The sequence below is a fragment of the Myxocyprinus asiaticus genome, chromosome 22 (genome assembly GCF_019703515.2).
Source record: "Myxocyprinus asiaticus isolate MX2 ecotype Aquarium Trade chromosome 22, UBuf_Myxa_2, whole genome shotgun sequence".
In the NCBI taxonomy this organism is placed as follows: domain Eukaryota; kingdom Metazoa; phylum Chordata; class Actinopteri; order Cypriniformes; family Catostomidae; genus Myxocyprinus; species Myxocyprinus asiaticus.
In genome coordinates, this window is record NC_059365.1 from 27183054 (window position 1) to 27199152 (window position 16099).

The window sequence follows — 16099 nt, forward strand, 5'->3', positions numbered from 1 at the left end:
CATAAATTATGTTTTACATAATGCTGTAATGTAAAAAATCTCATTATCATTACTGCAAAGTGGAAAACAATATATATTAGTGGTAAAGAATCAATTGTTTCTTAAATTTCAGACACTTGTAGCACTGTGTGTTTCTAGAAAGTAAACTCTCGTTAAAACATTTTTCACACTCAATTTGAATTTGTCTAGTACCAATGCTAAACATTGTATGTGCATACATCACAGGTGATGTAGTTCATTTATTTATTTACTTTTTGCATATTTTGCCAAAATTACCGCTTGTTTGGAAATAACACCCAATAAAAATACTCTGCTCTCAAGTGATTTTTACCTTGAATTTAATGTAATTTTTTTTAAATCACTTGTCTCATATTTCATCTCAATTATGTTATTCACTGACACTTTTGTGTGGTGGAAGTAATTTCTGAAAGATTTTTATGCTTTGTATATATTTTTTTGTTTTGTTTGGATTATCATAGTTTTTAACATGTAATACTTCGTACTTTCATAGTTTAACCCTTAAATGGATGGGAATGTTCCGAAAAACTCATACATATTTGGGTCTTTATAGACCTGGCACTTATATCTATCACAAATGGATCTACAAAATTCCCAGAAAATGTAAACTTTTAGAAATATTTTCAAGACAGTTAGAAAATAATAGAATCAAATATATTTTCATATATTATTTTTCATAAATCAAATAGATGATGCAACAAATCAGGACCAATCTAGAACAGGATTCATTACCTTTACACTAAATTTCATGAGACTCAACTGGCTGTGAAAAACATATTTAGCTACACATAATACATAAGATACACATAAGCTACACAAGTATTTTCTCAAGCACTTATTTAGTCTAAAAAGACACATAATTTTGTAAACTTACATAATTTCAATAATAAACCCAAATGACAATAGAGAGTCATATCATACTGTTCATGTGTTGTACTTCCTATAGTTTACTTCCATGTTGTTATTTCTGTTTACTTCATCAAACAGAAATGTCAAGTATAAATCAAGTCAATCACAGAAACAACAGCGCCACCTTGAGTAACAAATAGCAAGGATATTATGTATGTGTTCACTCATATGGAATACTGATAATTTAACACTGTTACACAAAAAATCATTGTGATATAGTATTTATTGTATGCATATATTACTCATTCCTCTTGTAATAAAGAAATATATAGTCTGTGATAGTAAACTTATATAAATATGAATAGTAAAAATATAATTTATGGAAGTGCAAAAAAGTGGCATTTTTTGGTAAAAAAAAATAAATAATAATTTATAAGAGAGAGATTGAGGAATACTAAAGAGGTGTGGGCACAGCTCCAAAAAATGGATGCTGTAAGAGTAATAGCTCACTCCTGGGAGTTTCCTTTAAGCATTAATATTTTCATTTCATTTCCTGGTTAATTGTGACATTAGGAGGCGGAGGCAGAAACAGGACAGATGAACTATAAGCGTGCTCAGATGCGAAGAGCCTGCAGTCTGGTACAACGCACTAGAGAGTGAAAATGAGCAACTGGATAATCAATCACGGACTGAGTGCCTTCATCGTGGTAAGAAAATGACGGTCCTCATATTTGTTTGGCTTGCTTTTCCCTATTTGTGTTCAATTATTGATCTGACACTCTTTTTAGGTGGTGTGGATGGGCATCAACATCTTTCTGTTTGTCCACTTCTACATGTTCTATGATTTGGGACCACAATTTGTGTACACTCGTGAACTTTTAGGGGTACGTTATGACAAATTAAAATGATATTCTAATAATGTGCCTAAAGAAATTGAAAGTGAATGTAATACTTCCAGGCTGCATTGCCCTGGGCCAGGGCTCCAGCTGCTGTCCTCAACTTCAACTGCATGCTTATTCTGCTGCCAGTATGTCGCAACCTGCTGTCTCTTCTTCGAGGCTCTTTCATGGTGAGTTACTGACAGATTTGTAGGTGTAGGATGTTTTTTTGTATAGATGAATACGTAGAATGCAAGACCTTTTGTGAGTGTTTTTTCGTGTTTCAGTGCTGTAGAAGAACAATGAGAAAACAGCTGGACAAAAATCTGACTTTCCACAAGTTGGTTGCTTACATGATTGCCCTAATGACAGGTAAACATAATTAAATGTGCTTTAATAACTAAGAGGGAATTGTTTCTGATATTTCAAAGTAGGTGAGGCTTTCATTGAATTATCAGCTTACTAGGGAAGGGGAAGGGCAAGGGCGTAGATTTGGCTTGAACATTGGGGGTTGCAGTGTGAAGCATTTACATGTTCCCATTAGTCATGGTATAAATATTGGTGAGGTTGTACTTGCTTGTTTTGATTATTCAGGGCATTGACACTAAAAAAATGTGTGTGGTGATGCAATAGGATACATTATCATAATTTGTTTTTTGCTTTTTTCAAATCCCTATCACAGTTTGAGGCTTAGGCAGGATATTTAACCCCAATAACCTTTACATTGCAGGTAGTGTTACAATGTTTGGCAAAATCTGGCTAAATATTGACCCATGTCATGTTTTGATTTTGTAAGAAGGGTTCTCTAATATTTAACACTTTTGTGTCCAGCTTAATATGCTTATTTTGAAATCTGGAAGCTCCTTTTAAGTGTCCATGTGCAAAAAACAGACCTGTAAAGCTGTAACAAATTTCAGAGCTCAGAGAAAATAATAAATAAAAAATTTAGAAGAACATCTAAAGCACATTTTTGGTGTTTTCAGGTTCTGCATAACAGCTTCATGAGGTTCCAGGGGGCCGCAAGTGGGTGTTAGGGGGTCCACAGAAAAATTTCAGAGAGAGACAAAAAATTATTTACAATATATATATTGTTAGGGCTGTCAAAGTTAACATTAAGATATTAATTAATTATTAGGTTTAATGCAATCAAAATAACACATTTACTCAATCTAAATTGTTGCAGTTTCATTATGCTTTCGAAAGACTGGTTGGAAATCAGTTATTTTATACTACTGACAGCAATATTTTTTTTAAGTAAAAAAAAAGATTATAAGCCAAGTCAGCATTTAATTTTGTGAAAAAAAAATTGTTTGGTTTTAATATAATGCGAATATAAAGGCCAGTTATATTATTTGGAAAGAATTAGGAAACAACATGTCTTTATGATATAATGCTTACAGTATTTTTCATACAATATATATGTTTTTTTATACATGAAAATATATAGCTGCTTTATATTTAAAGAGTGGGATCCCCCCTTTGGGGATCGTCATATCTGGGGGTCCTTGGAATAAAAAAGTTTAAAAGACCCTGGGTTAGAGAATAGTAAAAAAAATAAATATAATAATAATAATTTTAACCATTTAAGCTCTGAGGGTGTTTTTTATATATTTCCTGTTTTAGTGGCATACCTAAAATTAAAGGCTTATAACTTGAAAATAAAAAACAAAACAAAAAACAAGGAGGGTCAATTGTTTTGTATCATTTTAAAGAAAACGTTTCAAAATTTGAATGGTATAGACTATGATAAATTCTGAGGCTCTCAGCCTAAAAAACTGCTGAAAAATCACAAAACAACTTGAGCCAAAAATGAACTTTTTTTCTTATTTTTCTGATTTGACATTGTATACCTCAGGGTGTAAATAAGGTGGCTCTGAAAAATTGCTTTTGTTTTGTTCCCAGTCATGTAACCTGTAACTGAGTAAAATGTTGTGCTGATACGGCAAAGCAATCAAAAATTATAGCATTACAGATATAATTTATACTAGGCCCCGTTTCCACCTGGTATTAAGATGCGTTTCGGGTGATCCGATCACATGTGGTCAGCCCTAAATATAGATCTTAACGAGGTCTAAAATGTTTTGTGATCAGATCACAGAAACCACATAAGAATACGAATGTGAACATGGTCAAAAATGCATGTGTCCACACCGCATTTGAGGAGTAAACAGTAATACGTCCTACATGCGTCCCAGCCATGGCGAAACACCATCCCTCACCTGTCAATCAACAGCTGTGCAAAAACAAGAGCCTAAACTTTGCTCTTTACGAGGAAATAACCATCCGATTGGAAAATTTGAAAAAGTGGATACATACACAATCATGACAGCTTCACGGATCTTCTTTAGTGTGTCTGATATCAACACAGATGACAAGCACGAACACCTGAAGCTCCTTTAATACACGTAATCCACTAAAATAACGGATAATTCTGCTTGACATGTTGCGTTTGTGCTTAGATTAAATTTCAACCGCATCTGGGAGAAACAGCGTGCCATTTTTTTCTGCACTTTCTTTGTCTTTTCTGACTTTGTTGTGCTTTTTATATCATGCAGTAACACACTGACATAGTGATTGACATATGTCGTCATGAAACACAGACCCTCCCCTCCAAATCCGAACACAAGTGGTCACAGGAGACGCATTTAAACGACCAGGTGTGCACAGCGATGTGTCCCACCTGACCACATGTGATCGGATCACCCTAGATTCATTGTAATACCAGGTGGAAATGGGGCACTAGTGTCCAAAAACGTCTCCAAACAAATAAAACATAATAATTGTACATAAGAACGAATTACACATGCAAATACAACAATGACTAAAGGTTTGCACAGCATGCAGACATGATTTTAGTAATGAATTTCATTCTGTGCCATCTGAGTCATCATTGAGTCTGTGTCATGTACTTGGCACCATCTCGTGATGGCCAAATGTAATTACAGTGATTGATCACATGACTCTCTGCCTAAATATGGAGGACTGTCACCACTGGTTGGAGCAATCTGAACCCAGTCTGATTGGTTTAGTGTTCCATGATGCTACAGTATTCCCAATGACTTCATCTGATCGAGGAAAGCTAATGAGTTTGTAGCCAGATAGCAAGATGCCAGATAGCCAGATGCTGTGTGCACATTGTGCTTCGTGTGGGTTATCTAACGATCTATGCATCTGATTACTTTGTGTGTGGGCTCATTTTAAAGATAATTGCCTCCTCCTAAGTAATGTGATACCTGATATTTTATGTTCTGTTTATTTTTCATGAAATTATAAGCGAAAACGCGGCATATGAGCAACACCTGTTCACATGAAACATGAATGTCAAAGACATATACTTAGCCATTACTCACTTTATTTTTGTCTGTGAGTGAAACAATGCATTCTACTCTTTGAGAGCTTTTCAACAACATATAACCCAGGGCTATTTGATGAGTCTGATGTTTTTACCGAGTACAGTAATATGTATAGTGCCAAATCTTTAATAAATTATGAAAACGGAACACTTCTGATTTGTCTGCAAATTTCAAAGCACTTGTTCAGTTTTGAGCATACATGCATTGTAAAGTAGAGCTTATAATCTTTAAAATGATACCTACTTTGTGTTAGTCAAGACTGTAGTTTTTCTCCCCTTTTCTCCCCAATTTGGAATGCCCAATTCCCAATGTGCTCTAAGTCCTCGTGGTGGTCGAATCTCATTTGCCTCCACGTCTGAGACCGTCAATCCGCGCATCTTATCTTCTTGAGCGCGTTACCGCGGAGACATAGCACGTGTGGAGGCTTTATGCTATTCTCCGCGGCATCCATGCACATCTCACCATGCGCCCCACCGAGAGTGAACCACATTATAGCGACCTCCACCTATATCCACATTATGAGGAGGTTACCCCATGTGACTCTACCCTCCCTAGCAACCGGGCCAATTTGGTTGCTTAGGATACCTGGCTGGAGTCACTCAGCACACCCTGGATTCAAACTTGCGACTCCAGGGGTGGCAGTCAGCATCTTTACTCACTGAGCTACTCAGGCCCCCCCTAAAACTGTAGTTATTAATATTTTTATGTTTTTTTTTTTTTTTTTTGTGTGGGCTCGCTGGCAAGCATAAAGGGTTCAAAATTCAAAAAGGGTAGAGTATTTTAATGACCATTTTGAAGTTGTTCTCAGATTTCTTACAATTGAATTTTAAATAGCATAAAGAAATCTGAGATCACAAAGTTCTTCTTCGAGATACAGTTGTGCTCAAAAGTTTGCATACCCTTGGAGAATTGGTAATATATGTACCATTTTTAAAGAAAACATGAGTGAGCAGGCAAAACACGTTTCTTTTATTTCTTATGGGATTCATATTCAACTGTAGGTTATAACAGAATGGCAAAATCATAAAACAAAACATGGCAACAAAGAAAAAAATGAAATGACCCCTGTTCAAAAGTCTGCATACCCTTAGTTCTTAATACTGTGTATTGCCCCCTTTAGCATCAATGACAGTGTGCAGTCTTTTGTAGTAGTTGTCTATGAGGCCCCAAATTCTTGCAGGTGGTATAGCTGCCCATTCATCTTGGCAAAATGCCTTCAGGTCATGCAAAGTCTTTGGTCATCTTGCATGAACCGCACGTTTGAGATCTCTCCAGAGTGGCTCGATGATATTAAGGTCAGGAGACTGTGATGGCCACTCCAGAACCTTCACCTTTTTCTGCTGTAACCACTGGAGGGTCAACTTGGCCTTGTGCTTAGGGTCATTGTCATGCTGGAAAGTCCAAGAGCCTCCCATGCGCAACTTTCGTGCAGAAGAATGCAAATTGTCTGCCAGTATTTTCTGATAACATGCTGCATTCATCTTGTCATCAACTTTCACAAGATTCCCCGTGCCTTTAGAGCTCACCCCCCCCCCCCCCCCAAAACATCTGTGTGCCACCACCATGCTTTACAGTGGGGATGGTATTCTTTTCACTATAGGCCTTGTTGACCCCTCTCCAAACATAGCACTTATGGTTGTGACCATAAAGCTCTATTTTGGTCTCATCACTCCAAATTACAGTGTGCCAGAAGCTGTGAGGCGTGTCAAGGTGTTGTCGGGCATATTGTAACCAGGCTTTTTTGTGGCATTGTCACAGTAAAAGCTTCTTTCTGGCAACTCGACCATGCAGCTCATTTTTGTTCAAGTATAGTCGTATTGTGCTCCTTGAAACAACCACACCGTCTTTTTCCAGAGCAGCCTGTATTTCTCCTGAGGTTACCTGTGGGTTTTTCTTTGTATCCCGAACAATTCTTCTGGCAGTTGTGGCTGAAATCTTTTTTGGTCTACCTGACCTTGGCTTGGTATCAAGAGATCCCCAAATTTTCCACTTCTTAATAAGTGATTGAACAGTACTGACTGGCATTTTCAAGGCTTTGGATATCTTTTTATATCCTTTTCCATCTTCATAAAGTTCCATTACCTTGTTATCTTCTGCTCCCCATGGCTCAGTATCTAGCCTACTCAGTGCATCCACATGAGAGCTAACAAACTCATTGACTATTTATATACACAGACACTAATTGCAATTTAAAAAGACACAGGTGTGGGAAATTAACCTTTAATTGCCATTTAATCCTGTGTGTGTCACCTTTTGTGTCTGTAACAAGGCCAAACATTCAAGGGTATGTAAACTTTTGATCAGGGCCATTTGGGAGATTTCTGTTATCATTATGATTTAAAAAGGAGCCAAACAACTATGTGATAATAAATGGCTTCATATGATCACTATCCTTAAATGAAAGACAGTTTTTTTTTGTTTTTTGTTTTTTGCATGATCAGTCATATTTTCAAAATTAATGGCAAAATTTCACAATTTCTGCCAGGGTATGCAAACTTTTGAGCACAACTGTAACTTATCTACTTCTTTTTATTGCAATTCTAACAACCAAATGTAATTTTAACCTCATGAAATCCTTCTTTATTGCAGCGGTTCATACTGTTGCTCATTTGCTTAATGTGGAGTGGTACAGCAACAGTTTAGATGGGCGATATGGACCTCTTGCAGAAGAACTCTCCATGCTTCCGGACTCATTAAATACCACTTACTTGAATCCTGTTCGATCCAATTCTACAGTGAGTCACTGCGTGTCCTCTTTAATTGCATTTAACATATTTTGATTATTTGAGCTGTATACTGTATACTATATTATTTCTGTGATGCATCTGCTAGTACCTGCTATAATATACTTGTTTCCTCATATTCCAGACTCCAACCATCTTCGTTTTCACCACCATTGCGGGTCTAACAGGAGTCATCATAACTCTTGCCCTCATCCTTATTATCACTTCCTCAATGGAAGTCATCCGCCGAAGCTACTTTGAGGTCTTTTGGTACACACACCACCTCTTCATCGTTTTCTTCGCTGGTTTAGTTTTCCATGGTGCAGGGTAAGGTCTTTTTATGGTTGAGCCCAATTTTAAAACTCATTTAGAGTTGATTGTTAAGAGTAAATTAAACGTACTCTTTGCTTTATATCCAGGCGCATTGTGCGAAGTCAGCAAGAGACAGATCCTCCTCACAACAATTCCTTATGCGAAGATCAACCAGAGAAATGGGGGGAAATTCCAGAATGTCCAATTCCCCAGTTTGCAGGAGGGTTTCCTCAGGTAAGAATTGAGAACTCATTTGTAAATGAATGAACTTATCTCAGGTTTGCTTTGCGTAGTTATTGATTTCATATGCTGAATTCTCTGTTGTAGACCTGGATGTGGGTGATCGGACCAATGATAATTTACCTTTGTGAACGACTGCTACGTTTCATTCGCTACATGCAGCCAGTCAGTTATAGAAAGGTATGTTGTTGTGGACCCTTTTTACAAAACTAAAAGTGAGTTAAGACTGCTCTGTGCCTCCTCAAAATTCTGTGCAATGGCGCATAAAAGCCAGACTAAATCATGCCTGTTCTGACCCACCTCAGCCTATAGTATCAAAGATCAGAGCATCATCAGAGCAGCCTTAAACTTTGTTGATGTCATGATAGAGCATATATCTCATAATTTAGTTTCCAATTTAAAAGTATAATTCCATATTTCCATTAATTGCATATTTCTATATATTTAAAACATTAATCTCATAAAATTATTTATGCAGTTGTAATTTCTGTGTAAATTCATTTATGCCACGTCTGAACAGCATTAAACAGTGTAAAGATGGCTTAACCCTCCTATTGTCTTAGGGTCATTTTTGACCCGGGACAGGTAAAAAATCCATTATAAATACCGCACAGTTTTTTGTACTGGAACCAAACATTGTGACTTTGTCAAGACCATCAAATCAAACAAACAAACAAAAAATAAATAAATAAATAAATAAATAAATAAATACATTTTGTATATAATTGTTTAAGAGAAATAATTTAAAACAAACTGTCAGTTGTGACCCGTTTGGGTTGAATCAGTTGTGGCCTTTCACTTTAAGACTTTCTAGATGTTCTGCAGCTTTAAATAGTTTTTTGCACATCTCTGAATTAAATTTGACCCAAAAATAATAACATTTTCTCACATTTAGCCAATAGCCCTATAATGTCTAGCTCCCCTACCTGCTCCACTGGGTACTGCATCTTTTCCACAAATTGCAAACATTTCTCTCAATCATGCACATCCACACACACAAACTTTTTTTTTTTTTCTTTTTTTTTTTACAGTTTTGAAAAGGTAATATGTTAGTAAATAAATAAGTTTATTAACATGATTTTATATGATAGGGAACAATGGGGCTAAAGGCCTCCCAATGGTAAAAGATCCATTGTATGTTATTTCTCCGAAAACACTAGAAGGCGGGAAAAAACATAAGGTCACATTCCTAAACCCTTTTAACACTGCAACAAATTGTATGACACTGGTGGAAGGAATCAATTTGTTGCAATGGATGTGCATAGTAGGCCCATTTTGACTGCTGGAAAAGGCAATGGAGTTTAATTTGTGAAAATAAGTTTTCTAAACTTTGTTAATTTTCTACAAACAGATTACATCAGAAATTGTTGTAATATAGTTACTATGCTAAAAGTGATTAAAAAAAAAAGTAACACGAGACATCCTTTGGCAATGTTTTTGTTTTTATTATTTTAAAGATTCTTTAAAAATGATGTTCCTCCATTAATATTCAATATATATTTTTTTTTACCCAATCATAATACACTTTAGGACCACAGGGAGTCATTAAGGGTGGTCTTTAGTGCTACACTAATCACAAATGTATGCATTTTGAATGATTTTAAATGCGGGTCAAAATGACCCAAAGGACAAAAGGAAGGTGCATTTTCTTAACACAGTAGGAGGGTTAGGATTACTGTACATTGATCAGTGTTCTAAACAGCTAAACAAGTAATTTCACTGTAATGACAAACTCCACCCTTGCATTCTAGATTGTAATCCGCCCATCTAAAGTGTTGGAACTACAGTTGGTGAAGCCTGGTTTTAAGATGGAGGTGGGCCAATATATCTTCCTCAATTGTCCAGCCATCTCCCAACTGGAGTGGCACCCATTCACCATGACGTCAGCTCCTGAGGAGGACTTCTTTAGTGTGCACATTCGCTCAGCTGGAGACTGGACTGAGAAGCTCATCAAAATGGTCGAAAACCTGCCAGAGGGTGGGCAAGGACCTAAGTATGTACTCTTTGGCACTCTGCTGATTGTACATCCTGATTGTACATTCGAGTGCACCTTTAAGTGTGCAAAAGCTATACAAGCTTGCAAAACAGAACTTAATGGCTAATGGCACGTACCTGCAGTAATATATGAGGGTTTAAGTGTGGATCTTTAATTTTTTGCATTAGGATCGGTGTGGATGGCCCATTTGGAACTGCCAGTGAGGATGTGTTTGATTATGAGGTTAGCATGTTGGTGGGTGCCGGGATTGGAGTGACCCCATTTGCCTCTATCCTAAAGTCCATTTGGTACAAGTTTAAAGACTCCAACCCCAAACTACGAACCAAGAGGGTAAGAATGTGTGGTATTTGTCAAATAGGAAAGTTAGGTACTATTGTTCCTCAGAATGATCACAAAGCTTGATATTTCTTTGAACTCAGTTTCCTCTTCATTTATGACTCTTGGGTTTAGATTTACTTCTACTGGTTGTGTAGAGAGACACACGCCTTTGAGTGGTTTGCAGATCTTCTACAGGTCCTTGAGAAGGAAATGGAGGAGAGAAGCATGAAGGACTTCCTCACATATAAACTCTACCTTACTGGCTGGGACCAGAGCCATGTATGTGCATTAAAACCTGTTGTGATTTGAAAAGCATGTTGACCTCAATTGAAAGTTGTTTGGATATGTTGCATGTTACAGAACTATCTAATGTTGTGTTTACAGGCAGACCATGTAATGGTGCATTTTGATAAGGATAGAGATATCATCACTGGCCTAAAGCAGAAGACTCACTATGGCCGACCAAACTGGGATAAGGAATTTGAGGAAGTTCGGAGAGAGAATCCCTCGTAAGTTTCGAAATTTCTAAATATGTTACTGTTTCCTCAGGATAGGGATTTTTTTTCTCCTGCTGGCCCAATATAGTCAGTTCAGATTTGTACTTGCTTTGCTGATATTTCCAAAAATGGTAAATATTTTAAGTTAGAAAGAAATACATAGTTTATTTTTATGAAACGTCAAGTTTTCTTGACTAAAATAGATTTTAATTTGCACAAAAAAAAACAAAACAGAAATGATCAAATTATGTAGCAGTAATGCAAGTCCATAACAGCTATATATTCATACACTCACTACTGCTGGAAAATGATGGCACACAATAATTGTTTATAATTTTAAACCAATTCTAACTGATGTTTCCAAGACTATCACTATTATTCTCACAATTTCAAAAAACCTTTCAAGGGATAGTTCACCCAAAAATGAATATTCTCTCATTTACTCACCCTAATGCCAGCCAAGATGTATTTGACTTTCTTTCTTCTGCTGAACACAAAGAGTTTTAGAATAATATCTCAGTTCTGTAGGTCCATACAATGCAAGTGAATGGGTACCAAAATTTTGAAGCTCCAAAGGCATATAAAGTCAGCATAAACATAATCCATAAAACTCCAGTGGTTAAATCCATATCTTCTGAAGTGATATGATAGGTGTGGGTGAGAAACAGATCAATATTTAAGTCCTTTTTTACCATAAATCCCCACTTTCACACTCTTCATTTGTTTTTGGTGGTTCACATTCGTCATGCATATCGCCACCTACATTACATATACATTTATTAATTTGGCAGACACTTTTATCCAAAGCGAATTACAAAAGAGGAATAATACATCATTAGCGATTCATCTTAAGGAGAGATCAGTACGAAATGTGCTGCATTAAAAAGTTTCACTAGCATCAGAATAGTAGTATCTAAGATTAGAGTGCAACAATAATATATATATATATACAGGTGCATCTCAATAAATTAGAATGTCGTGGAAAAGTTCATTTATTTCAGTAATTCAACTCAAATTGTGAAACTCGTGTATTAAATAAATTCAGTGCACACAGACTGAAGTAGTTTAAGTCTTTGGTTCTTTTAATTGTGATGATTTTGGCTCACATTTAACAAAAACCCACCAATTCACTATCTCAACAAATTAGAATACATCATAAGACCAATAAAAAAAACATTTTTAGTGAATTGTTGGCCTTCTGGAAAGTATGTTCATTTACTGTATATGTACTCAATACTTGGTAGGGGCTTCTTTTGTTTTAATTACTGCCTCAATTCGGCGTGGCATGGAGGTGATCAGTTTGTGGCACTGCTGAGGTGGTATGGAAGCCCAGGTTTCTTTGACAGTGGCCTTCAGCTCATCTGCATTTTTTGGTCTTTTGTTTCTCATTTTCCTCTTGACAATACCCCATAGATTCTTTATGGGGTTCAGGTCTGGTGAGTTTGCTGGCCAGTCAAGCACACCAACACCATGGTCATTTAACCAACTTTTGGTGCTTTTGGCAGTGTGGGCAGGTGCCAAATCCTGCTGGAAAATGAAATCAGCATCTTTAAAAAGCTGGACAGCAGAAGGAAGCATGAAGTGCTCCAAAATTTCTTGGTAAACGGGTGCAGTGACTTTGGTTTTCAAAAAACACAATGGACCAACACCAGCAGATGACATTGCACCCCAGATCATCACAGACTGTGGAAACTTAACACTGGACTTCAAGCAACTTGGGCTATGAGCTTCTCCACCCTTCCTCCAGACTCTAGGACCTTGGTTTCCAAATGAAATACAAAACTTGCTCTCATCTGAAAAGAGGACTTTGGACCACTGGGCAACAGTCCAGTTCTTCTTCTCCTTAGCCCAGGTAAGACGCCTCTGACGTTGTCTGTGGTTCAGGAGTGGCTTAACAAGAGGAATACGACAACTGTAACCAAATTCCTTGACATGTCTGTGTGTGGTGGCTCTTGATGCCTTGACCCCAGCCTCAGTCCATTCCTTGTGAAGTTCACCCAAATTCTTGAATCGATTTTGCTTGACAATCCTCATAAGGCTGCGGTTCTCTCGGTTAGTTGTGCATCTTTTTCTTCCACACTTTTTCCTTCCACTCAACTTTCTGTTAACATGCTTGGATATAGCACTCTGTGAACAGCCAGCTTCTTTGGCAATGAATGTTTGTGGCTTACCCTCCTTGTGAAGGGTGTCAATTATTGTCTTCTGGACAACTGTCAGATCAGCAGTCTTCCCCATGATTGTGTAGCCTAGTGAACCAAACTGAGAGACCATTTTGAAGGCTGGGCAGGGAGGAGAAAAAGGACTTAAATATTGACTTGTTTCTCATCCACACCTATCATATCGCTTCTGAAGATATGGATTATGCTTATGGTGCCTCTATGGGCTTTTTGGAGCTTCAACATTTTGGTACCCATTTACTTTCATTATGAGGACCTACAGTGCATTCAGAAAGTAATCAGACCCCTTTATTTTCTTCTCATTTTGTTATGTTGCAGCCTTATACTAAAATGTTTTAAATTATTTTTTTTCACATCAAACTACACAACCATACCCCATAATGACAAAGCAAAAGCCAGATTTTTGATGGCTTTGTATATTTATTAAAAAGAAAAAAAATGAAATCACATTGACATAAGTTTTCAGACCCTTTGCTATGACACTTGAAATTTAGCTCAGGTGCATTCCATTTCTCTGGTTTCTACACTTTGATTGGAGTCCACCTGTGGCAAATTCAATTGATTGGACATGATTTGGAAAGGGAAACACCTATCTATATAAGGTCTAACAGCTGAAAATGCATATCAGAGCAAAAACCAAGCCATGAGGTGAAAGGAACTGACTGCAGAGCTCAGAGACATGATTGTGTCGAGGCGCAGATCTGGGGAAGGCTACAAAAAAAGTTTGGCTGCATTGAAGGTTTCCAAGAGCACAGTGGCCTCCATAATTCTTAAATGGAAGAGGTTTGGAACAACCAGTCACTTCCTAGAGCTGGCTGCCCGGCCAAACTGAGCATTTGGGAAAGAAGGGCCTTGGTAAGAGATGTGACCAAGAACCCGGTGGTTACTCTGGGGTTGAGCTCCAGAGATCATGTGTGGAGATGGGAAAAACTTGCAGAAGGACAACCATCACTGCAACACTCCACCGATCTGGGCTTTATGGCAGAGTGGCCAGACCGAAGCCTCTGCTCAGTGCAAGACAGATAAAAAAAGCACCTAAAGGACTCTCAGGTTGTGAAAAACAAGATTGAACTGTTTGGCCTCAATTTCAAGCATCTTGTCTGGAGGAAACCAGGCACCGCTTATCACCTGCGCAATACCATCCCAACGGTGAAGCATGGTGGTGGTAGCATCATGCTGTGGGGGTCTTTTTCAGCGGCAGGGACTGGGGGACTAGTCAAGGTTGAAGGAAAGCTGAACGCAGCAAAATACAGAGATATCCTTAATGAAAACCTGGTCCAGAGAGCTGTCAGGACCTCAGACTGGGCTGAAGGTTCACCTTCCAACAGGACAATGACCCTAAGCACACAGCCAAGACAATGCAAGAGTGGCTTAGGGACAACTCTGTGAATGTCCTTGAGTGGCCCAGCCAGATTGGGTTCAAGAGAACTTGAACCCAATCGAATATCTCTGGAGAGACCTGAAAATGGCTGTCCACCGACGGTCCCCATCCAACCTGAGAGAGCTTGAGAGGATCTCCAGAGAAGAATGGCAGAAAATCCCCAAATCCAGGTGTGCAAAGCTTGTCGCATCATACCCAAAAAGACTTGAGGCAGTTATAGCTGCCAAAGGTGCTTCAACTAAGTACTGAGTTAAGGGTCTGAATACTTATGTCAATGTGATTTTTCAGTTTTTTTCCTTATAATAAATTTGCAAAGTAATCAAAAATCTGGTTTTTGCTTTGTCATTATGGGGTATGGAGTGTAGATTTTTTTAAATTGTTTTTATTATTATTATTATTATTAAGCATTTTAGCATAAGGCTTTAACATAAAATGAGAAAAAACTGAAGGGGTCTGAATACTTTCTGAATGCACTGTACGCTCTCAATTTGTGGTCTGCAGAAGTAAGTCAAACATCTGGGATGGCATGAGGGGGAGTAAATGATGAAAGAATTTTCATTTTTGGGTGAACTATCCCTTTAAGGTTGCAAGGCATAAATAAATGTTTTATATAATCAATGAATGTAAGACTTAATGACAATGCAGCACTGGCCCAACAGGGCAAGTGTAACCATCAACCAAAATGACCCCAACACTACATTTTATTTTAAATATCTACAGGTCAGTGGTTGGAACATTCCTGTGTGGACCAGTAGCATTAGCGAATGTCTTGGAGAAGAAATGTGTGAAATATTCTGACGTGGATCCAAGGAGGACCAAGTTTTACTTTAACAAAGAGAACTTTTGAGGAAAGTCTTTGCAAGAGTCCTGATTCACTTGAATGACTACTGCACTTTGGAGGGTGCGCTTATGCCTTGTCAGTGCCATGATTTAGAACTGAATTGCCATTTCTCAAATCTTCTTGTTTAAATAACTCTTTAAGAACATGAGCTTGCACACACTAACAAAAAGACACCCTACTTCCTGACAAGTGAACAAATTGTCTGAAGGAAAAAATTCCAAGTAAAAAGTCTACTCATTGTATTTTTTTTTTTATCGAGGAGTTCCTGGTTAAGAATGAATCACCATGATTCAAGGAAATTACACCTACACCTGAATATATTGTTCTGAAATGACTCCAAAATGAGCATGGCTGAAAGTTACTAAAAAGGCAGTGAAGAGTTGGAAAGTTTCCTCTCTGTGAGAGCTTCGATATCACAAAAAGGAACAGCTGTTGTTTTTTCCAGAACCATGCAATGCCATTGTCTTTGGTTAGTCACTTGGTTGTAATCAAAACAACTTTTATACAGGAACAGAA

The 16099-nt window shown here is 37.6% G+C and overlaps 1 protein-coding gene across 1 annotated transcript; it reads left to right on the forward strand.

The window, feature by feature from the left end:
• The first annotated feature begins 1443 nt into the window (after positions 1–1443).
• Positions 1444–16065, forward strand: LOC127412592 (cytochrome b-245 heavy chain-like). The gene is made up of 13 exons (XM_051649068.1): positions 1444–1574; positions 1656–1751; positions 1826–1936; positions 2033–2117; positions 7688–7833; positions 7967–8148; positions 8241–8367; positions 8461–8553; positions 10125–10366; positions 10537–10699; positions 10820–10966; positions 11072–11196; positions 15463–16065. Exons 1-13 carry the CDS (start codon positions 1530–1532, stop codon positions 15587–15589), a joined length of 1689 nt encoding a protein of 562 aa, XP_051505028.1. The 5' UTR covers positions 1444–1529; the 3' UTR covers positions 15590–16065.
• Positions 16066–16099: the final 34 nt, after the last annotated feature.

What these genes read in the sequence shown, in the direction of transcription:
- LOC127412592 (XM_051649068.1), top strand. Translation starts at nt 1,530, where the DNA reads ATGAGCAACTGGATAATCAATCACGGACTGAGTGCCTTCATCGTG. An exon ending in ACACTCGTGAACTTTTAGGG is followed by an intron (nt 1,752 to 1,825) that starts GTACGTTATGAC and finishes TAATACTTCCAG; the next exon opens with GCTGCATTGCCCTGGGCCAG. An exon ending in AGCCAGTCAGTTATAGAAAG is followed by an intron (nt 8,554 to 10,124) that starts GTATGTTGTTGT and finishes CTTGCATTCTAG; the next exon opens with ATTGTAATCCGCCCATCTAA.